Here is a 24,826-nt window from a genome sequence, read left to right as displayed (position 1 = left end):
GAGAGGAACCACGGGATTCTGTTTGATTTTTCAGGAGAAAACTTTGGCTACGTATCCAGCCAGGAGCTACAGGCACAACCCCACGAAGCAGAGCCTGGTCCCAGTGGCAGCACGCAGACACACGGCAAGAGCCCCGTGCTGCTCAGACGCTCCTCCACCACATCGAAGCAGTGACCTGTCATGAAGAAAAAGGCTGTTTGTTACCATGCCTATGTTTTGTGCCAATTATGAAGCAGTTACACTGAAAAATGTCTCTTTGATGTAGATCTCTTCAGGTAGTGAATGTTAAACACCACGCACCGCTGGGTAGGTGTATGATTTTGTAGTATCGGAGCCTACATCCAGGAGTAATTAGCAAGACTGTGCCAGTCTTCAGTCCATGTACTGGACTGCTGGGCCTGATGCAACAGCTGCACAGTAGGATATCATAATTAGCAGAGATGCAACACACAGAATAATTGGGAAGATGGGGAAATGCCACTGAAGTTTATACAAGGGGATAAAATTTCCTTAGATCTAGACAATCTCGTGTCACCATGAAACTTAAGGCTCTTCTTTCTCGGGGGTGTGTCGGGGCATAGTTATTAAAGAAGTGGTAATTTCGGTTTCGCTGTGATGTAGCCGTCATTACCTGGGAAGCAAGGACGGCCCGGGGGATGCGCCCGAGACCCTCTGCCACGGGGAACGGACGGGGACGGGGACAGGGACAGGGATGGGGACAGTGCCAGAGACAGGGAAAGTGACAGAGAGAGGGAAAGTGACAGGGACGGGGACAGAGGCAGAGGTAGGGACAGGCCGCCGGAGCTCGCCCCGCCCCGGTGCCGTCCCGGGGGCACCACCCGCCGCTCTCGCTTTAGGTTTCGCTTTAGGTTTCGCTTTCGCTCCTGCTCCTTCCTCGCCGGACCCCATCGCCAAGGCAAGACCCGGCCCCGACCCCCTCCCAGCCGCGGCCCTTCCGTGGCTCCCCCTGCCCCGTTCCCGTGCGCCTCCGTCTCCCGGCTCTGGTTTCCCACTGGCATTCCTGGCTGTGGATCTGCTTGCCCCGGGCAGCCCCCGCGCTTCTCCTCCGCACTGCCCCACCCGCGGCCTGCGCACTCCTCGCTTCCTGCTTTTTAACGAGGTGATTTAAAAGTGTATTTGTTGGTCAAAGCCGAATCTAGATCCCCACCTTTTGGGAGCTGCAGTTACTCTGAGGGTGCTCCTAAACCTCAGCCACCCGGCCGGAGAGGTGCTGCAACCATGGAGTCACTGGTGGCCCCTGAGCTGCTGCTGCAAAGTCTCGGGGGTGGGTTTCAAGGTGGCTTTAAACTTGTGGTTTATTCAGCAAGTTTATTCAGCCTAAATATGGAGAAGGGGTAGGAATCACTCTTGCTTTTCCTTATGAGAATCTGGAGCCAGAGTTGGACCAGATGGCTCAGCGCATCCTGCTGGGAGTGAAGTTGGGAATCCTGCGTTCCCAGCTGCCCTGCACTTCTCTACCTGCGCTGAGCTGGTGCAGAGCATTGTGCTATCAGAAAAATGACTCCTTCTGGTAGTTTTCTACCGGCTTAATGATCTGTATTAAATTAAAACCATCCATGGAAGATAATACAGGGTTTTTTTCGCTTACACGCACATGAAAACACGAGAGCTCTCTGGGTGATTTAGTCCTGGATAGAATTGTAAATACAAATATTTTGATGTTAGTTGTCCTTACTTTCATCCCAATTACTTCTTTTCAGACCATGAAAAATTATCTGGGAATTACTCATAAGATTTTGTCAATGCTCTGAGGCACATGGTGTGGTTGTTGGGACTGTCCTGTGCAGAGCCAGGAGCTGGACTTTGATGATCCTAGTGGGTCCCTTCCAACTCAGAATATTCTATGATTTTATTCTATGATTCTGTGATCTTTCACCATAAAATTAATTTTAGTTCTGCTCTAATCTGCATTTTTGAGAGTGGTATTTGACGTGTTCTTCTAGTAACTGCCAGAAAGCAATACAAACGGCTGACCATGTGCAATGCCATCTCAATTCAGGGCCAAAAGTCTGTAGACACTCTTACTTGATGGAATATTATAAAGTATATAACTAACAACCTCACATGTGTCTGGTTTAATGGTTTGGTTTATAGAAGTATTTCACTGAGAAACATTACATTCTTGCACTTTTATTTGTAGATGTCAGAAGATCAGCACAGTGACCACTTTAATGAAGAGGGAGGTGAAGATGTAGTTGATGCAAGGCCAGACAGAAGTAGCAGATTCTCACTTTTTGGAAAGTAAGTTACTGCTTTTATTCCTGTCATGCTACCCTTCTAATCATAGAAACATAAAAAGGATGGATTTGGTGTTCAGTTTACCATGTCCGCAATGTCATAGATGGTCTGGATAGGGAGAAGGTTTATGTTGTATGGATTTAATGTATCTGGTCTGTACCTTAAAGCATTTCTCTATACTATCTCCCTATAGGAAGACCTATAATATCTCCCATAAGTTTTATTTGGCAGTCAAGAGACCACTAAGTTCATTTAGCATCAATTATAGTCCTTCATCTTAAACATCACCCTTTGGTGGAGCTGGGAATTAAATATGCCATTAATTTTACTGCATTCAGCTCAGCTAATCTGCAGCAATACTGAAATCCCCTGCTGACTATTTAAGTTAGTTTAAAGCCTGGATGTGCCATCTAGGTTGTAGCACAAAGAAGCCTCACCAAGTCTAGAGATGTAACCCCTTACAGAATACATGAAAAGCCTTTCATTCTAAAGCGTAGTAGTCTCACTGAAGCATAGGCTTTAATTAAATCAATAGGAAGCAAGAACTATTTACTGCTTGATGTAGTCCTGAAAACATGAGATCAATGTGATTGAAAATGTAAAAGATGAGAAATGAGCATGCAAAGCTTATAAATACTATTGAATGTAAGCAAAAGGCTACTTTGCATTGGATTTAGTGAGATTTTGTAAGAGGTGTTTAATGCAAAGGCTAATGTATTTACAGAAAGGTTTTGATTTTTTTTTACTATTGGATGTTTACATTCAAGTGAACGGTGTAATTCAGAGAAAGTACATGGAGAATATACTTTTATTTTTGCTGTTTACTCTATGAGTTTAGTAGGAGTAGCAAATCTGTGAAAGAAGTGAAGATGCTTTAGTCCTGGAAGAGTTTTCATGTGCTGTTAAGAAAATCACTGTACTTTCTCTGTCTCATCTTATTATCCCTCAAATATGTTTCATGATGTGTATGTCTTATTAATTTAAAAAAATAAACAAATGTAACATTTGTTTCTATATCTTGCCAAAGATTTTTCAAAGGTTTCTTTTAAACATTATGAAATGTGTATTTTAATATTTGAATTGGTCTTCTTTATAAGAGGCGATATACTAATACTATTATTAAATTATGCAACTCAAAGTTAATAATTCCAGAAGGAAAGACAATAATCAGCATTTCTCTCTTTTTTTTCTATAAGAAATTTTTCAAATAATTTGGCTATTCATCAGTTTGAGGCATTCATCTTTTGGGAACTCCTTGAAGGTACAATTTGAAACATTTTTGTTTAGAAGTAAAACATTGCTCAGATTAAGTATGAGGCGATTGAGAAGTTTCAACTTGGAAAAAATGTCTGAGAAATCTATCAGAGTTTCTTGAAGAAGGTGATGATTGCCTAAAGAGTAATGAGGTGCTTGACAATGAAGGTCTTAAAAATCCAAGCACAGTGACAAGGTCTTTGTCTCATAAAAACTAAAGCTCTTTGGCCTGAAGAAAGATAGGAGAACAATGTGGGAGGATAAAGGAAGATGGGATATGATCTAAAATTGTGACTGTAATGAAGGAGAAAGTGAAGAGAGAATGATCATTCTTTGTGCCTCACAGGAAATCTAGGGGACATCCGATCAACGGTTCATGCAATAGGGTTAAAACAACTGGTAAGATGTAATTTTCACATAGTGCAGAATGCCATTGTAGAACTCAAAGTCATGGGATACACACATGTCAAGATTTTAAATAAGTTCAGAAGAGACTAGATGTATTTGTGGAAGAAAAGTCCACTGGGAATATCAATGTTAAAATCTTTGGTGCAAGATGTTCCTAAATCAGGTTTCTGTCAGAATAGGTTCTATACCCAATTTCTTTTCCTTCTTTAAACTCTTTACTAATCAGTACCAGATAGTAGGGTAGATGTACTTTTACTTGAAGCAACGTGTCTCTGTGTCTTGATTGCCACAGCTTCATTTTGGCAACATGAACCTGTAAAATAAAATGTCTAGAAAGGCTTAGAGGGACTACAATTTTGTTGTCCCTTTTTTTTTTGTTTTAGCAACCCATTATTTACCAGCTGTGCAGTACTTTCAATGAAATTCTGCATTGCGTTACATTTGTATTGATTAAAATATATAAGTCCAATAAGAAAACAAGTAACTTATGTTGTTAAATAAGCACATCAATTTTAATTTGAGAGAACAGAGTGGTGAGAAACTGAATTCAAAGCTGTGCAGAAAGACCAGCTGTTTCCAGTAGCTTCACAGCTTCAATTTGTCACTCTCTGGCTGTGACTGGAGATCCATCTTGCAAGAGCAGTAAATAGAATTGAATTAAAATCTTACTCTCACTACAGCATGTCTTTCTGAGAAGTCTGTGAGCCTCCTTTACCACAGAGGCCATAAGGCTCAGAACATGCCAGGGGAGGCAGGTTCTTCTGGCTGCTCAACAGTTTTGTTGTATGAATGTATTTCCTTCTCTTTGAAGAAGTGCTATTACTTAATTAATGTTGCAGAGGAAAAACTGTTTGGTGGGGAAAAAGAGCTGGAAAAAGTTTTGGATTAACATCTGCCAGCAGTGTTTGGTGCCGGGTTTCTTTGGCCACTAGATGGCAGGAGGGTATCAATTTTCTTTGCTGCAAAGAGCGAACAAAAATAAGGATGCATTGCAGTTGAGCAAAAAGTTATGTTTCAGAAAACAGAAACAGCAGGATACACTCTGGCAAGTCTGTGCACAATGAAAGTTTAAAACACAGTTAAACAAAGATTAAGCTGAGGATTTCAAAACTGTGTCTGTTTTTATGTAATAGTTAGAAACTAATAGAATTGTTCCCATAGAAATTTTTGTTTTCTATGCTGTGTGTGCTCCTGTTACGCTTTCAAGGCTTTACAAATAGTCTCACTTCTTCACAGGGTGATTTAATATCTTACATTTAGTATCATTTGAGTTTTATTGGGCAAGACTGTTGGGGAGATTGATAGCAGCAAACTTACTTTAGCATCCAGGAAACATAATATAACATGAAATGGAATAAAATTGCAGTTCCACTATGTTAAGTAGAGCTAATCCTAATCAAAGTTGTTTTTTTAAAAAAAGCTGCATCTGGAAGTTCCCGAGACTTGTTAGACTTGAACTTGCACTGTCAATAATCCTGACTGTTCATGGGCTTCATTGACAAAACATAGCGCAGAAGAGGGTGGTTGTGAGTAGTATCAAGGTACCAATTTTATTCTAATTTAATTGTATAGAACCATTTGTCCTCTGGTTACTTTTACCTACTCCAGCCCTACTGTCTTGCATTACAATCAATGTTCCCCTTCTCACCTGGAAACAGAAAACATAATTTAAATATATTTTAGAACTCTTAATTGTAACTTATTTAGTTACAACTGAAACTGTGAGATTTTGTAATGCCCTTAATGGAGGCGTGTGAAATACTGTAAGAAAATCCCACTGAGGATTTTGAGAGGCTTGTTACACAGCCTTATAGTCACCAAAAGCACTTCAGCTGTCTAACACTGCAGGCTTTTCATTTTGCTTAACTTGAAAGTCTCCTGGAAATGTCAGTGTGCATCTTGCCTTCTGTAGTTCAATGGTTGTGATTGTTATATTGTTATAATATCTACCAGGTTTGTAAACTAGCATTCAGATGAAAACGATTCATGGATATATAAGTTTTCTTTTCATGTGTCCAGTGTTTATTTGGGTCACAGGGTATCCAAGTGGGGAAGCACAGATGTTACTGAAGCTGTCTGTTTTAACTTCATGACTCTTGTCTCAGTATAGCCATATTTCCCAAAATAAATAGCCTCATCCTTCAAAGAATAAGTATTCATTTTTGAGATTTGACATCAGCTGAACCTCAGCTTTGGAGTTGTAACAGGTGTGGAAAGTTGTCTTTGTTTCAGCTGTGCTCTTCTGTTGTTCCTTGCTCTTTTGTTTGCTAACAGCTTATTTTTATATGATTTGTAAAAGAAACTGCTTTGCAGGTAGAACTTTACGAAGAACAGTTTCAGAGTGCTGCAGATGCATATGTTTTCCAGAGTTGTCCATTTTTTATTTTTTGGACCATTTCAAAACCATGGGCCTGATCCGTGATGTGTTTATCCTGACTGGACACCAGGTACCCACCAAAGCCACTTCATCACTCCCCATCTCAGTTGAACAGGGGAGAGAAAATACAGTAAAAGACTCATGGGTCAAAATAAGGACAGGGAGAGATCACTCAGCAATTACTATCTTGGGCAAAACAGACTTGACTTGGGAAATTAGTTTAATTTATTACCAATCAAATCAGAGTAGGGTAATGAGAAATAAACCCAACACATTGATCTTATAAATTAAATACTTGTTTTGTAGAAAAAGTGCTACTGCTAGTACTGTCTGTTTACAAAGAAACTGTATTGGCTTCCATTGCGTGGATATCAACTGTTCCTGCCTTAAAATTAGTGTGTTCAAATACAGATGATTCCTTGAATCATAGCTCATCTTTTTTTATTGTAACTTTCACAGTTTTAAAATTAAAAATGCAGTTCTGTTATGGGTTTTTTGGTGTCAGAATATTACAGACCTCTCAATTGTTGCTTAGAAAAGTATCTCTTTTATCCTTAGATAGACTAAAAATAGCAAGTTACTTTGAAACAAATAACAGCTGACAAATCATTATCTGAAGTTATGCTCTGGGCTGCAACTCACATATCTGAACTGACCTCCTGTTTCAGCCTCATGATTCCTTTATGTCTCTAGGCAAATCACTCTGTGCCTTAGTCTGTCCTGTAAAAGGGTGATGATCTTTCCTTTTATTTGTCATAACTCCAAAATCTATCATAATGTAATTTTAATTTTGTTTGGAGTATGTTGGTTCTGCTTAGCAAAAGCTAAATATCTGTATTTTATGTTCACCCCAAAGCACTGAACATAAAATTTCAGAAGTATTCTATAGCCTGTTCTTACAAAGACAGTAAAGAGATTGTAACATGGAACAACAGGGATGTTTCATTTTTCTTACTCTCTTTAAAGTCAAAAGTTTTTTTTTATTTTTGTTAACGCAATGTCTGTTAGACCTGGAATTCAACTTCTGGGAACACTGTGGGAGTATTTAACAAGTGGAAATTGTGGTTGGTACTTGTACTTTCCCTCAGACACTTACTGGATGCACCATAAAGGAAATGCCCAAGTACCATGAAATAGTATCTTGCCTAAATTACAAGAACTCATTAATCCACAGTCAACATTTGTTTCTAGTCTCCTTAGAGATTTTATATTGTGAAGAACAGCAAACACTGGGTTATCCAGGAATGGTATCTGCAGCAATCACAGTCAAGTATCCAAATTACTTTTTAGTGTAGTAATTTATTTCCTTCAGTACAGCAAACTCTGGGCTGTATCATACAACAGTTGGAGGACAGCTATTATGTGGTGTCATGTTTAAGCTTTCAGAGCAATCCAAACAAATTTAAGCCAAATTTATAATAAACCAAAACTGTTTAAGGGTAAATATTTAGGAAGTAGTTCTATGAATTAAAGTACATAGGGGTTTTGTAAACTATGCGAGTTAGTTTACGTTATTTTCTTAGAAATACTCATTGAGTAAATATTGTAGTAATGGTGGATCAAAAGGAAGAAGGACATATCACAAAGGGAAGTCTGCTGTCCCACCTCCATCTCAAAATCTGCTCTATTTTCCTCCACTCTTATTTAGGAGCAGTGATAGAATCAGGGTGATGGGAGCGTGTTTTCCACTTGTCAGCAAAGGTAGCTCAGGCCTGCATGACCTCAGCCTGCAGGGTGATGGCTCCGGGGGTTTGAATAGCCCCACAGAACAGTCCAGCGTGACCCACTGCTGACACATGCGAATCTTTGGGCCTGAGCACACAGAGCACCCTGTTTCACTCTGCAATGTAACCCTGAGCATGGTGGGCTCCTAGCATTAGCAAAGAACATTAGACTTCCTCTTGAGGACAAGCTGAAGCTGTTTTCAGATGCAGTGTGGAGTACCATTTGATGATGAGCCAAGGTACTGTAGAGTGTTATTCGTCTCCTTCCTTCTCTGCCACCTGTTTGGAAATCTCATGAATTGGCACTCAAAAAGAGTTTAGTTTCAGTGCTTACAGCAAGCTAATTGTAACTCCACTGGCATTTTGCAATTGCTAATACTTTCCAGAGTGTTCTCCGAGAAAGAGCGTTTGAAGAGGTTGGTTTATTTTGAGTCATTTTTCCAAGCAGTGCATATATACCTGTTAACTGCTCTTAGTACCTATGATAGGTAAGAGAAGCTTCTTTTTTTTGCATATAGTTGTCAGTTGCCTGTGTACATTATACTGCCTAGGATATGAACATGCAAGATTTCAGTTTCCAGAATATCCATGTACGTGCAGGTTTTCTAGAAATGAGCAGAAAGCCTTTGAGCAAGCAAAATTCTTTATTTGTAAAAAATTATCTTTTGAATGTTATTTGACTATTATGTTGAATACAATATTGTGAGGCCTACACAGCAGATACCATGCAGCTAATTGGGAAGCTGAATCTGGATTACAAAGTGATGATTGAGAGTTTAGAGCTTACTCTGTTTTGCAGGCATTACACCACAAAATTGTCATGTAGGTTATAAGTGATCCTTAAAATATTAAGTGCACAAAGACTAGGGCTCTGTTACCTTTTTCTTTTTTTTTTTTTTTTTAACTTCTGTTTCTTTTTTACTGTTGTGAAGTGTGGACAGTATTAGACATAAGTCTGTGTTGAAACCTTTTGTACAAAGTGCAGCTGGCTTAGTCCAGTGGACTTAGTCTGCTTCATTTGTATATAATAAATAAAATTGCAGCCATGGTTTTGATTTGAATTATATTAAGGCCATCACTAGCACATAATTAAAAGGAGAGGAAGGCGTATTTAGATATAACTATCAGAACTCCAAAAGATATTTACAAAGTATGCCAGAAGTTGTGGTTTGAGCCTTGTTCTTTCAAACAGCTCAACTCTTTTCATTACATGATGAATTTTCAGTTGTCCTGGACTGAGTTTCTCTGTTTTCCATGTTCTTAGAGAAGGTTCTCCCTCCTAAATTGCAATGGGTCTGAAACTAAAATGGGACAAAAAAAGCTACAAAAGAGTCTGAAAAATGTCTTATAATGAGGGATTTAAAATGTATTTAGTTCCTCTAACTAAAGTTGAAAGATAATTTGCTTGTACTATACAAATATATAGTGTGCTATATGAAGATATAAGTGATGGAAGATCAGAAGATAGAAGGCCCTTTTTCTAAGCAAAGAATTCATAAATTAATCCATAAATAGATCTTTTTAAAAAAAGATTAGGTATAAATCTAAAAGATATTCTGCACGTTAAACAGAAGCTGCAAGGTTGTAGAAACTAGTGAATTTTTGTTTGTGGCTTGCTTTGCAAGGGATCAAATGAAAAGTGTGCTCACACTGAGGTGAGTCAGTTACTGCAATCAGCACTATTACTGCAGCTCACTAGCTGGTTTTGTTCACAGCTGAGACTGTTGTAGTTGTATGTCTTTGTGATAGGGGAGGCCTTGTTGGGATTCAAGTTAGTACACTTCGGATTGTGGTTTCAAAGGAATGTGCAAATAGCCATTGCTGTAGTTCAGCTGAGTAGCTGCAATGTGATGAGCTGTGGTAGCTTGCCTGTTAAGCCAAGATCCCAGAGACCTTTGGGGCTGTAAGATACTTTGGGGAAATGCCATATTCTGTGAACTGCTGCCCTGTCATTCTTGCAGCTGATGTTACATAATCATGTGCAGGCACTAGCAGTTTTCTCTCTTCAGGGAAGTTAATATGCAAGAATCAAAGACAGGAGTTTGTTTCTGGACTGAGATCCACTGTAAATCTCCACAGTGGACAATAAGAATGCCTTTGTTTCACAGATTTTGTTTTTTCCAGGAGGCATGTGCAGTAAGCTAACTCAAACACTGGACATAAACATTGTACAGGTGTACAAAATAGTGGGTTTCAAATTTATTCTCTAGTTTACTGTACAGAATCACAGAATGGGTAAGATTGCAAGGGACCACAGTGGGGCATCTGGTCCAACCTCTCTGCTCAAGCAGAGTTATCCTAGAGCACGTTGCACAGGACTGTGTCCAGACAGTTCTTGAATATCTCCAGTGAGGGAGACTCCACAACCTCTCTGGGTAACCTGTTGCAGTGCACAGTCACCCGCACAGTAAAATTCTTCCTCCTATTCAAGTGGAACTTCCTGTGCATCAGTTTCTGCTCGTTGCTTCTTGTCCTACTGCTGGGCACCACTGAGCAGAGCCTGGTCCATCCTCTGACCCCTCCCTGCAGATACTGACAGATGTTGTTGCGGTCCCCTCTACATTGTCTGTTCTTGAAGCTGAACAGGCACAACTTTACCAGCCTTCCCTCATAAGAGAGATCATCCAGTCCCTTAATCATCTTTGCCACATTCTGCTGGACCCGCTTCAGTAGCTCCGTGTCTCTCCTGTACTGAGGAACCCAGAACTGGACACAGCACTCCAGATGTGGCTTCACTAGGACTGAGTAGAGGGGCAGGATCACCTCCCTGACCTGCTGGCAATGTTCTTTCTATTGCACCCCAGGACACCATTGGCCTTCTTGCCACAGGGACACACTGCTGGCTCAGGGACAGCTTGTTGTCCACCGGGAACCCCAGGTCCTTTCAGGTCACCCCCAGCCTGTGGTGGTCCATGACGTTATTCTTCCCCAGGTGCTGTACTCTTATTTTCAATTTCATACAGTTCTTCTCTGCCCATCTTTTCAGCCTGTCAAGGTCCTTCTTAGCAGCTGCACAGCTCTCTGGGGTGCCAGCCACTCCTTTCAGGAAAATATTGGCCACTATTTCCCCCTCAGAAAAAACCATACTATCTTCTATTGCTTTATAAAATAAGTGTTTTTAGGCTTCATTTTATAATGGGAAAACTAAGACCCAGAGATATGGAATTACTTTCCCAATGGTACTCAACTGTAGAAGCACAATTTACACTCAGTTCTCCATCCAGAGCACAATCAGTTGGGTCTTAGTGGATAACAGAACATATCCCCCCTGTTGAGCATTTTGGTTTGTTTGATACATTTAACAAAGTTCATTGGGCAAAGCATAGCTAGCATATAGCCGTAATAAATATATTTTATTTTGTGTTCTGCTGTTGGAGGTGATATAGCATGCTACAGGAAACTAAGGGAAATAAAAGGATTTCTTTAAATAAATTAAAATGTTTTATTTTGCAAATTTTTTGTGAAATCTGTAGCAGTACTGCTACATATGTCATAACAAGAACAAAAGTAGGTTTTTAATATGATATGGTTTTACTGGACAAATGAACTCAGTGCAGTCTTGGGCAAAGAATTTTTTAATGATAGGTAAGGTCCATCCCATCTCTATTATCTTTGTAAGTTCAAAGAAATAATCTCATACTTTAACTAACTCCTTTCTTTCAAGACTGCTACAGCAATATATTCTGTTCAAAATTACTGTGTTTACAATTATTAGAAGAGCCTAGGACATGGGTTTCCAAAGGAACAACCAGTGCTGCCCTAGTAGCTTCCTAGCTTCGGGTTCATTCAAGCAAAAGGCTTTTCAAAAAGAAACTGAAGGGTAAATAATTCTTATGGCCCTGTTTTTGAGGACATATACAGACAGTCATTGTTTTATTGCCAGACTAGTCCTGTTGCTTTTAGTAGGCCTGCTCCCAAGAGGAAAGCGGAGGGTGCTCATCACTGTGGTGTTCCAGTAAGCACACTGGCCCACTGGCCATTTCCCTTTATTCTGCCCCTTCCCAAAACTAACTTTCAAAGTTTAGGAATTTCACCAGAATAGCATAAAAATATGCAAGGACTGCACAGACTTTATATGTCATTGATAAATATGAACTTCAGGCTCCAGTATTATCAGTTTAGTATGTTTCACTGTAATGTTAAATTTTTTTAGCCGGCAAAACAAGACCAAGAGAGGGAACAGAAATCTAGGATCACTTGACTGTTTTTGTTTTTTTTTAATATTCTCTGTGTGTGTTGTATTGTGCTGTTTATATTTATGTGCTATTCTAAATCACAGCTGTCAGTTTTCATGCCTTTCGTGTGAGACATCTGCTTGCCATAGTAAGCAAAAATAGGTGAACTAATGTTTAGATGTTATTGAGGAGCTTTTATGTGCAGTTTTGTACAACCACTTTTCTTCTCTCTTCTAAATGGAGTCTTTCTGTTGCATTGAAATAATGACATTGATTTAATATTAGAAATTTTTAAAATTTCTTTTGACATCTATTTGGAATATATTTTAGAAAAAGCTTTCTAAGGACTGATTATTTTGTTGGTGCTCATCTCTCAAATTCAGTATTCACTTGCTAATAGCTTTCAGTAGGGAAACTGAAAGTATGCAATACTTACTTGAACTTCTTTCTATATAATTAGTGTTGTCTCTTTTTCCTCAGGAGGCTTTTGTTTCAGCTATTGAACTGTTTTTCAAAAGAGTCTCTGTTAAAGTCTTATCTGTCTGAAAAGAGATGGAAATTGCACCTGTAATATAAGTATATTCAGGAGAAAAGGTTTGTGAGACCATAGCATGTGACAGATTGGAAACAGAATTGAGGTCTCTGAAATGCCAGTGTCTTTTGCAGTGACTCCTCAGTGTTTGCCATAGGCTTCCTTTACTGTTCCAGCATGTTGCTTTCTCAGTGTGTGACCCAGGATCACACCTTCAAATGCACTGTAATGCAGTTTTGGTATTTGGTCTAGACCTTGTGATTTAGTCTTTATGCCATATAATTTATGCCTTCTGGTTTTCAACAGTAAGGGAATATTCATTTTTATAAAAGACAATTCAAGTAGTGACACATTCTTCTTGTCCAGAAATGTTGCTGCTGCCAACCTGATGCAATATTAATAGGAAAAGGCAACAGGGTAATCTATTATTTGCTTGCAGCTGTAAATCTGCATGACACTACCAAAACAGATCTGACAAAGAACAAAGAGTCTGCCTTAAAGAACTTAAGATCTAAAAAGCTCTAGTCAAGTTTAACAAGTGTCTTTTGCTTGTTATTGCCAATAGGTTTCAGGATTAAAAAGAAAATCAAGGAAGGGAGAGTGCAGAGTAATTAGGGGTGTACTAAATACAGTGAAATTAGCCTGCATAAAAGTATTAAATCTGGATAAAAGTGTTAAAGCTGATGGTTTGGAGAGAAGGTTATCTAGAAGTAAGACATACTAATGCATGATCATGGGAAAGCGTCAGATATACAAATAGACAAATAATTATTGAGGCTAAGATAGAAACATAGAACAAAATGTTGAATATATTGAAATATTGAAAATATTTGATTTATGAATTCTGTTTACTTTTTTTTTGAAGAATAGCTTTAAATTGGTGAATTTTAAATTTGTGGATTCAAACACATTCCTCTTTGCATTTTCATTGTTTTCTGTCAATCCTTTAACTATCTATTTAAGTAAATAAGTCCATTCCAGGATTTTACCCCAGCAAAGAGCACTTGTGATAAACAGTAGTCACTAACATAATTTATACTCTGTGTGCAACACTGGAAGGAGTGGGGGTTTTTTAGGCAGAAAAAGCAGCTTAGAGCCACACAAACTGCATAAAAATAAATCAGCAATACAGGCTACGTAAGTTTCTTCAGAGATCTTAAAACTAATGTATTGTCCCATACACTTACTCCACAATATTGTAGCTTAATGAGGAATTTATTTAAATGAGGCCTGTAAAGGGGTCCCCAAATGTAAAAATCACAAGAGAAACATCTCAGTTGTTTGTAACAGAATAAAGAGCATTGCAGTTTTAAGATGCCTTGCATCCCACAACAAGAAGTCTATGGAAGTCCTGGTGGATGTTGATGGATTACCTGAGAATAATTGTCCTGTGCACTTTGTCACTGTACCACTGCTGTAATCTTACCTGGACTCAACAGAAGGGCTGGCAGTGTGACAGAAACTGGAATAGAACTATTCTCCAATGCCAAAAAGCATTTGGACTCTAGTAGGGATCCTGAAATAGTGAGTTTTCAGACACCATATTTTTAAAGGCAAATTTTCTTTTTAAAAGGAATCTGTTATCAGTCATTCAAAAATTATATATGATTGCACATTGTATTAAGGACAGAGTAAAAACTATCATAATGTTCTGAGATATCTCTGAACGTCAGCTTCCTTAAATTGAATAGTGTCATAACTGTAGAATTTCTGTTGTCTGCTTATATTTTTCAGTACAGCAACAAAAGTCCCTGACTTTTCTGAGAGAGAAGGGTTTCAAAGCCTGGATATCCCTCTGCAAAATCATTTTTAGAGTTCACTTTGATTAAGACATTAACTTCCTCTTATAAAACCAAACAAACAGAAAAAACAAACAAAGAGGAAAGTCCTCCCATTCTGTGATTGGGTAGTAATGATTGTAAAATTTGTCTTTATTCATCTAATCCTCTACCTGAAAGACTATTTAAGTGACTGTTTATTTTCAGGGAGAGCTGTTTCTTCTGTGTGCTAAGTGTCACATTGCTTTTAAGGCCAAGCAGCTCATGCTTTTAGAAGAGCTCTATTGTCTGTCATTTATTATCATCCTCTTTTTAATCATTGTTAATGTTGAGGTTAATTGAATGAATTGGTGTAGCAGTATCTACCCTAGAGATTTCACTCTTTTACTAATTTTTCCCTTTTTTCCACTCTTCTCTTGAGAACTTTCCCTACATTATGCTGGTATTCTTCCAAGGGGAGTCCATGTAGTTACAGCAAACCAGAATTGTAGGAAGGTGTCAATAGAAAGGAAGCCAAAGGAGAGAAAATCTCATCTGCTAAGACTGCTTTATTTTAAGTTTTATTTTTTCTAGATAATATTTAAATGTAGTTAAATGTTATTAGTGGTATTTTTATCCTTAAAGTTTGAATCATAATGAAATCATAATTTACCCAAAGTATAAGAAAAAAGAAAATTTGTTGTGATAGATAGCAGTCCTGTAGACAATCAAGTCCACTACAGGTGCAAGTGATATATCTCCATGGACTGTGACAGAATTTTAGCCACTCATGGTGATAAGAAATTTGACTGTTACTATTTAAAAGTTCAATAACAAAATGATAAATGGTATGGATAACTTTAGGTTTATATTTGAAAAGTGAGAAGTTGATGATAATAATTTTCATAGGGTTGACACTGAGTCTAGACTTGATGAAATCACATTCCCAGACATACTGTTGTCAAGCCTAAGGCCTGGAATTATAGACACTGTAAGGGTGAAAATGTGCAAGCTCTATGAGAGTGCCAGAGTGGAGTTTCACTTTTGCTGAACTCTTGACTGAAGGGGGAGGACATGAAATATGTGAGAGCACTGATAGGAAAAATATTTCTGTCTAAGGGAAGGATCAGTGACCACTAGTGGAGTGAGGAGTTATGGCACAGTTGTAATTAGGAGCTGAAGAATGAGTTAACAGTCGTGAAATTCAAATTTTTATTTCCCAAAAGAGGGAAATAAAAGACACTGGATGTCAGAGAAGCAGAATGAAATAAAACTGAGGGCACATAGTTTAAGACATTTTATAACAGCACATAACTAACCTATGGAAACCCTTTCAGAAAATACAGTGATTAGAAAGCTTAGTAAAAACAACAGCAGTAAACATTTATATTTACAGGTGTCTAGTTCAAAATTAAGAAAATAAAGCTTTAGGCTTTCAGTCATAAGCCAGCCTGTCACTGACAGAGCATTTCCCTTAAGGACTCATTATTTACAAGGTCTGATTTAGCTTATTGAAACTGAAGAGCTGGACATTATACAGTCAGTTCATTCCAGTCAGGCAATTCCCATATTGCATTATGTTGGCACAGGAAACAGAATCTTCAAAAAAGAATTTCTATCTGGACTGGAGGCCCAGGATAAGTACACTCCACAACCTTTGCTTCCTTATTCATTCAGTTTGGACTGATACCAAAAGATTTCTGGAACTTTTTGTTGTCTGCCAGTAAAGAAATGATAGGCATAACCCTTCAAAGCATGCTGTGGTTTTTTTAGTATCTCATTAACCTGTTCAGCTTGGGAGGAATCATTAGAACAAAGCCACAAGTAGCCTCTGTAAAGGAATGGGGAAATTATAGTTGTGTGCACTGCTGTGCTGCCAAGGCTTGTCTGTGACATTTGACACTGACCAGCACAGAGCTTCTGGCATGCCTTTGAGAATACCTGCAGTAGTAGCTACATCCCTTAAACTCACGAGTATTTCTGCATGAATGAGTGCAAACTATTGAACTCAGAAGTAAAGTGGTTTCAGAGAAGTTGTGTGACTGTGTTATTATGCCACTCAACCCCAGCAGCTATTTTCAGTGAGGCTTTTTGTGGGGTAATGTGGCTACCTGATTTCTGGACTAGAATTAGATTACTTCCAGCATTTTAGGACAGCAGACAGTGCAAACATGATGCCATACTGCTCATGTGGATCTGTCCCGAGTGTTCACAGCTGTTCATGAGTTGGACATAAACAGAAATGTGTCTACAATCCCCTTGAAAATATCCTATTGTGTTTTTACAGCCACTGTTAGTCATACAGCTTTTTCAGGAAATCAATGAAGCCAGATAAATCTGTAGAAACTTGAATTTGTGGACTGAGGAAATGCCTCTTCATTTGACCTGAGTGCTTATTTGTTGTTTTGAAATTTCTTTTTCTCTCTTTGTCAGAGTGCTATCTTTGTCAGAGTGACGATGAAGGGCTGGGGGAATTTTACGTTAAAATAAGAATCCAAGATTTCTTTGAAAACCAGATGTAATATTAGTATCATACAGCTCTGAGTAGTTCTTGAAAATGGTTAAAATCTTTTCTTGAGGCAAAGCATATTTAATTATTGCTCCCAGAGCCCTCAAGAAGCAGTATGCAAGGAGAATACCGATACTTGCATTTTGTAAGAAAAAACCCTGTGTTTCCAGAGTATCAGACAAAATCCTCAAGTAGATATGATTCAATATCTTGTTTTGTAGTCTCTCAGAGAAGTCTAAAAGAGGAGATGATATTAGGATGGTCACATATAAAAAGAGTGCCAGGTGCAGCTATTTAATTTGGCCCTGTATAACAGACATGACAACACTCAAAGATAAGAAGAAGAAGCTGTTTTAAAATTGAATTGCAGTACCATTCATACATGATGAATCATTTAAAGAAGGATTATTATAGATTCCAATTAGTCTTGTCCATTAGTAATAAAAAAATACAATTAAAGCTACAAGACAACCATTGTTAAATCAGGCAGGTAAGAAAATAGATTACCTAATCAACATTTAATTGGTTCACAACAATCTCATGTCTCTATGCTACTATTGAAGCAAAGAACTTAGTAATTCTTTAGAAAGATGTCAGAGTTAGAAGAATGAAAGTGTCTAAATTAATTGAAATTATGGAAAAAATCTAATTTTGTTAAAGCCAACTGTATTATACAGTTCTTTGTGCTGTGAAAGTAGGTCGTATTTTCCTCTCAGACATCAGCAATAAATACTGTTGGAAGCAGGATACTGGACCAAATAAGAGAGATGCCAGTAACTTCTCCTGCCCTTTTCTGAGCATTCTTTCTAACTGGGCTTACTCCAAAGCTTGCTTATAATTCTGAGGTTGAATCAGACCCTTTATAGGCTCTCACTGGCTTCAGTTCTGCTTGAGGAGATCTTACCAACAACTGAAGCCACCTGCTTGGACCAGAAGTCCACTTCTCAAAGCAAGTGCTGACGAGTTCCTCATGCTTATACATCAGGCATGCATGCTGGCTGTCATTTATTTGGTTTTATTACTTCTTTTAGAATAAATTGGTGACTAATGTCTGTGCTATCCCTTTGCATCTCTTTCTAATCCAATCTTAAGACTCCTGTACACAGCAGAAAAGTCAGTACACAGTCGTATAACCAGAGAATATTTAGTAATATAACCAATTAATATAATTCATTTTGGTTTGGGCTGGTTTTTCATGGATTTTATTTGAAGTGAATTTCAGGTATTGATGATTACATTGAAATGTGCCTAGGTTTTGCATGAGTTCAGAATGCTATTTGGCAAACTAAATTAACACATGACTTGCTCACATTTGTAGCCTTTATCAGTAGAAACTACCTACTGCTTAGTCTTAATTTTCAGAGAATTCAGGGATGATGGTGACTGAGTAAACAAATCTTACCATACCTTTGAGTAAACGGCATGTCTTTATGTGCTTGGAATAGTTAGTACTGGAAATCTGTTTGTCCCTTCATTAATTACTTATAATAAAAGTAAAATATGTCCAGAAACAGTTTGCAAAAGGTTATTGCCAGTCTGACTTCGTGTTTGGGCCATTTTTTTTATCTGTGGGTCAGGATCTGCGTATCCTGGTGTTGGCTGTAGTCCACTCTAGAGTTTTTTTTACCTCATCAGAATCCAACCACAGACACTAATCATTTCATGGAAATCACAAGATCTTTATGCCTTGAAGGAAGAAAACAAACATTAGAGAAGGAAAAACATTGGGTAGGGCTGCACGAATGGTTTGAATTACGATAAATAGGGCATGCATGTGACCGGTCACTAACAATAATTTCATTTGGTTCACCTAGAAAAAAGAAGAATGGAGAAGAAGAGCAGCCAAAGCCCTCCCTCAGTAATCAATACCGAATTGTTACACCCACATTCCAGTATAATATGGACTACAAGAAAGTTGGTAAATGTATTATTATAAACAACAAAAATTTTGAGGACAAAACAGGTAATGTTCTTCCTTTGAAGATACACATTAGAGAGCATAATCAATATGCATTTTAGTTTTAGGACATGGAATTTTAATGAATGTATTTATCCTTTCTGATAAATGGTTGTTCCTAAACTTTTCCTGTTCTTTAAAACTTACATTAGAGTAACTCTTTTCAACTTCCTTGCAGTATATGTTTCAAAGACCATGTCTCCTTGCTCTACCAACTTCAAACTAAACCTTTATCCCAGAGTTTAAGACTGTGTTGTTAAAATTTGAACTTTGGCATCTGCAACCCATGTTATAAATTCTCTGTCCCTGAGCTACAGCTATGAGCTACAAAAGCTAATAGCTGTACCTGTGCTCTGTTCACACTCCTGCATTTAACTTTTCAGACCACATATGGTTTCAAAGTGGACAGATACTTGTGTTATAATGAGCTTTATAGGATTTTTCCTATACTCTTGGCAAACACACGGATTTGTTTTCTGCAAAGATTATATATCAGTTCTTTTTATTGGGTATCACAGGGACTCTTTTCAACAGTTTTTCCATGGGGTGCTGTATGCCTGTGTTACACTGCAAAACCCAAAGGAGATGAATCATCCACAGAGGTCTATGTTGCAAGGTGCTGGAGGCAAGCCAGCATTTTTCAGGATAAGATATGTGTTTACATTGAACGTTGCATTATTTTTAAAGTCTCACAATTTGTTCTCTTTGCTGTTAGAGGATTGTTTTAAAAACATGTCACCGTGACATTGTTTAGGTTTACCAATTATAAACCTAAAAATTTACCTTTGAACACGTGAATTATTTTGAGTTGTGTAATGTGCAGTCAACCGTATTCTTTGTTTTCCGGCAGGAATGGGTACACGCAATGGCACTGATAAAGATGCTGGAGATCTGGCTAAGAGTTTTAAAAACTTAGGTTTTGAGGTTTATACGTACAATGACCGAAGCCGTGATGATATGGAGAAATTACTGAAGCAAGGTAAAAATTTAGAATCATAAAATAATTTAGAGTGGAAAAGACCTCTGGAAGTCACCGAATCTTCTGCCTTCTCAAAGAAGGTTACAGTAGAACAGATTGCTTAAGCCCCATACATACAATTTTCTGTATAGAAGGATTTGGTTTCTGAAGGGATTAGGTAGGGAATTAAGGGTAGGCTTAATTCCCTACCTCTTTCTCCAGCATCAGTTTAGAAATGCACAGTGTTCTTGTGATCACCTATCCTGGGTGTTCGGTGAGGAGCCTTGTCATATTAGATAATGAATCCAGCCTATTGATTCCAGTGGGCCAGACTCAGAGTCAAGTGAAGGATGTATCCTTGTATTCAAGATACTCATCACATTGTAAAAACTGGGTTGTGTCATCTTTATCCACTCCTTCCCGTGCCTTCCAGTAGAGGCCCAGTGTATATTAAGTCTCAAAAAAATGTGTTTGCTAAATATAATTGTCATTTAAAATGTTGCTGCCTTTTAACTAAGAAGTATTTGATTTGTAGCTGCTGAGGAGAACCACAGCGATGCCGCTTGCTTTGCCTGTATCCTTCTGAGCCATGGGGAAGAAGGACTCATCTATGGCACAGATGGACCCATGGCTATCAAGAGTTTGACTGCGCTGTTCAGAGGAGACAAGTGTAAAAGCCTTATAGGCAAACCCAAATTATTTTTCATTCAGGTAATAGCCCTAAGGTAAATATAGTATCCTACTGCTGCAGTAGGGAGAACATGCTCTGTTGGTTGTCAGCTCTAGAAGAGCCTCGTAGGTTAATTTACTGAATGTCGCTGGAGGTGTTGGGGAAAAAATGTGTTGAGAGAAGTTGTGTATGGGTGACTTGTATTGTTTGGTTTTAAAAGGTAATTTATATACAAGTTTCACAGATGTAAAGAACAATATCACTGTAATTTTGTACATGGTTTCTCTTGGTAATATATGAACTTCAAAGCAGAAAGATAAACTCCTCTTGTGCAGAGAGAGCTAAGGACAGTACATGATTATCAACAGCAATAATACTGTCCATGTCTCTTTGAATTATGGTTGCCTCTACAGATTACTGAATTCTGCTGAAAGAAATATTTTTCCCTTCCTCAGTAGCCTAAAAATTTATATTGCATTTTTAAATTATCATATAGTAATTGCATATTAGTTAAACTTGTGAAGACCACTGTTTCAAACTATTAACTGACATACCACAGGGATGAAGTCTCTTTTTTATCATAGTATTATATATGTACAGGACTTGCAGCAGATGTGGTTTTCCCTAAGCTGTTCCATCAGTTAGTCCTTAACCTCAAAGTGAAAACTGTGTCTATTTTAGACACTTCATACTACTAAAATGATGTTTCTTTTAATTATAAGTTTGGAATGATTACTTCATAGCCTTTCAGATTATCCTAATAAAGGCAACCAACCCTGTTACATAAGTCAGTCAGACTGTTATTCTTTTGCAAGAGCTGTCACTCAAACTACTGATCAAGAGCTGAAACTTAACAACCTGGACTTGTCCCAGTGTGCCCTTTAGCTGAATGCATGATTAAGAGAAAATTAAGAATAAAAAAAAAATGGAAAAATATTAAAAATGCAATATACTTGAAATGGGTGGTCAAACACTAGAACTAGTTGCCCACACTGTAGAGTCTCCACCTGTGGAGATATTCCAAACCCAACTGTACATGCACTTGGATGGCTGTAGCTGTCCCTGGTTGAGAAGGGGCGGATGGGACTAGATGATCTCAGGATGTGATTTTGTGAAATGCAGTGCTTCAGCACTACATGTCAGGAACCAATGCCAATGTGTAATCCACTGTAAATGGCCAGAAGTCCCACTGCACAAGGCATTATGTAATTGAGTTCTGAGAATGACTCTAGACTAGTAAAAATAATCATGGTTAGCATAAACTAATGCTCCCCTAGGGCTTTGACAAACAACTGATCTTCAACACCTTTACCTCCCTTTACTGTATGGGATGTATATTTTAAAATGATTAAGCCAGTAACTTTATCACTGAACAATTAGGCATCCTCCAGAATTGCATTTCTGCTTCTTATACATGCAAAGTACTGCTTAAAACTGAATCTATTAAAAATATTGATGAATACTTATTGGTATAACAGGTTTTTTCTCCTTATTGGACAAGTTCTATTTGTCTTCTCTGCTTTCAGGCATGCAGAGGCTCTGAATTTGATGAAGGTATACAAACTGACTCTGGACCTGCAAATGACACTCTGGAAACAGATGCCAACCCGAGATACAAAATCCCAGTAGAAGCAGATTTCCTGTTTGCATATTCCACAGTGCCAGGTAAAGAAAAGAGGGTCAGGGTGGAGATAGAAGCCAATCATCCATACTGATTGGATTGTAGATGGACCTTCATTGATGACACATTGTACATTGATGGACAAAACACAAAGGCCCAGTGTACATTGGGCCAGTGTGTTGTGTCCACCCCTTTTACACTGGCTGCATAGGAAAGAGGAGATTACATACGGCAAAGGCAATACTGTTTTCTTGGAATCCTGTCCTTCCATGTCCCGGTTTAGTAAGTGTGTTGAATATGTGATGAAGGCAGGATGAGGAACTGTTACAGCACAAAACTTATTCTTAGAGAGGAAACCCGTGAAATTTTACTTCTCACAGTTTCCCAAATGCCAAAATGTAAAATGGTGCTTTAGTAGTGTGAGGTTTGGAGAGTTAATACACATTATTCTCAACTCTAATGAAGTAGGGTATGTGACACAAGTGATAAGAGTTAAACTTTCTTTGTATGGATTTTTAATCTTTGCCCAGAATCTTTCACACAAAAGAGCAAAAATAATCCCCTGTACTTTCTTACTTGTCTTTCCTGTAAGGTTATTACTCCTGGAGAAATCCTGGAAGAGGCTCCTGGTTTGTGCAGTCTTTGTGCTCTGTGTTAAATGAGCATGGAAAACAACTTGAGATCATGCAGATCCTCACACGAGTCAACTATGTGGTTGCCACCAATTTTGAATCCCAGTCGGATGATCCACGCTTCAGTGAGAAGAAGCAGATTCCCTGTGTGGTCTCTATGCTCACAAAGGAACTTTACTTCTGAAAGTGTATTTTAATGCAGCCAGCAATGAAAGATCAGGATATGGTGTTGGGTGGAGATTTGACTATAAACAGGAGTCAATACATTTTTAGTAACAGAAATGTAATAACACTAGATTTTTATATCGTATAAGCTCGAGTATCTGATGGATGGACAATATGCAATATTTTAAAGAAGTAAATGCTGGGGGACAGCCTGACAGCTGTTAGGAAGAAGAATATGGTTGACTGCACATTACACAACTCAAAATTATGGTATCTTGATTTCTGTTACTGTGGCTGTCATGATATTTGGCTGCTGAACAAGTTCTGAGAATCACCTTCCTGACCCATAAAGGTTTTTCCCAGAAAGCAGATTGTAAATTAAGAATAAAACAAAAGTTCGTGAGACTCCTTCTCTTTTACTACTAGCTCATGGAACCACAATCTCCTCAGAAGTTTTCAAAGACCATCATATTATTGGGTATGTCCAGTGACAAACAGTTTGTAGCTATTTAAAAGGGTGTTTCTTAGTCTAATTTCCTTTTAATGAACATTAGTAATGAAGGCTAATGGTTGCTCTGTGCTTAACCTGGAAGTCAATTTACTTAGTTGTCACTCTAGCATAAGATGAATATATTAAAAAATCAATATTTATAGGTGATTTACCTGAACAATATGGAAATGTAACAAATAGAAAAATGAAATTCAAAACCCTTGTAAAAGATTGGCAAACTTTAATTGGATGATGCCTTATTAAAGTGCCATTATAAAGATTTTTACTTTGCAAATGACAATTGACTGATAGAACAGTCTGAAACAGTGGTATTGCAGTTTTTCTGCTTGCAGAAAGGAGAATGTCTGCTTGTTGATTCAGAATTTTTGAACCCTCAGAAGGTTAATGGCAAGGCTTTGTTGTAAAACATTAAAATTTAATGTTGAAATGATAGAATTATATGTTCCATTAACAAATGTATGTTTAGATTTAACTTCTATTTGTGAGGAGTTTTGCCAAAACTGTAAATGCTTACTTGAATCAGAAACCAGAAGTGCCTTCTTAGTTACTGTATGGTCTTGATTTTGTGTTTCAGAGTTACGTTGGTGATGTTTATATTCCTACTTTTTATATACTCTTTATAGTTGGTAGGTAGCTCACAAAAGTGAATTTAATTATTTGGTTAAACTGATAAATGATGAGTTGCTCACTCTTTTCCCAGTTAATGTACTCTATACTCTTTTGCAATCCTCTAAGAAAATAAGTACATACTATTAAGGCCAAGTTACAAAATTGTTAAGTTTATTTTCTTACAAATACTGTGACATAGTGAGACATATATTTTTTTCATAAGTCAAATTTACAGTTGTTTAAATTAAATAAATGGTTGTTTTATGAACATATTGAGCATGACATCAATAAAGGCCTTTTTTAAAAAAATTTCCTGTGAATATCTGCATATTTGTCACTCAATCTGGTGAAGTGAAACCAACCAAAGTACGTCCCAGAAGCCAGAGAGCCTTGGGAACAGTAAAGGAGCGAGTAGGGTCTCTGAAATAAGGCAGTTTAATTTTTTTAATAATGTAAAGGACTGTAACAGCATAACAGGTAAGGAACACATTTCCTCTTGTGTGGTGCTTTTCTTCTTAAAGGTTCTTTGAGAATGGTATTTTATTTTTAAAAAGCTTTAACAAATTTTTCATAGCTTGGAAGCATTGGGGAGATATAAAAATTACTAAAAATAGTTCCTGGTCAAGCCTACAAGGGGCTGCTGGGGAAGAATGAGAGTTAACAATACTGAGTTTCATCTATGAGTAAAAAAACTATTTTCCTTACTGG

At 37.8% G+C, this 24,826-nt stretch overlaps 1 protein-coding gene across 2 annotated transcripts; it reads left to right on the top strand.

Moving 5' to 3' along the window:
* Nucleotides 1–389: 389 nt before the first annotated feature.
* On the top strand, nucleotides 390–24,577 carry CASP7 (caspase 7). Of its 2 annotated transcripts, none has more exons than XM_051799916.1 (7): nucleotides 390–1,120; nucleotides 2,162–2,262; nucleotides 18,810–18,958; nucleotides 19,803–19,931; nucleotides 20,446–20,621; nucleotides 22,107–22,245; nucleotides 22,794–24,577. In XM_051799916.1, the coding sequence occupies exons 1-7, from the start codon at nucleotides 713–715 to the stop codon at nucleotides 23,015–23,017; spliced, it is 1,326 nt and encodes a 441-aa protein (XP_051655876.1). In that variant the 5' UTR covers nucleotides 390–712; the 3' UTR covers nucleotides 23,018–24,577. The 2 variants fall into 2 exon arrangements, with proteins under 2 accessions (XP_051655876.1, XP_051655877.1); XM_051799917.1 differs by lacking the exon at nucleotides 390–1,120 and adding an exon at nucleotides 1,222–1,285 and having other exon boundaries at nucleotides 22,794–24,574.
* Nucleotides 24,578–24,826: the final 249 nt, after the last annotated feature.

Source organism: Manacus candei, unplaced genomic scaffold, assembly GCF_025592945.1.
Source record: "Manacus candei isolate 608988 ecotype Guabito, Panama unplaced genomic scaffold, ASM2559294v1 h1tg000050l, whole genome shotgun sequence".
Taxonomy (NCBI): domain Eukaryota; kingdom Metazoa; phylum Chordata; class Aves; order Passeriformes; family Pipridae; genus Manacus; species Manacus candei.
Note: the sequence above shows the minus strand (reverse complement) of the source record. Positions and strands in the feature narration are given on the sequence as shown.

Coding starts and splice junctions, on each gene's coding strand:
- CASP7 (XM_051799916.1), top strand. CDS start 713: ATGGGGACAGTGCCAGAGACAGGGAAAGTGACAGAGAGAGGGAAAGTG. Junction 19,932..20,445: donor GGAGAAATTACTGAAGCAAG/GTAAAAATTTAG, acceptor TTTGATTTGTAG/CTGCTGAGGAGAACCACAGC. Junction 20,622..22,106: donor CCAAATTATTTTTCATTCAG/GTAATAGCCCTA, acceptor CTCTGCTTTCAG/GCATGCAGAGGCTCTGAATT.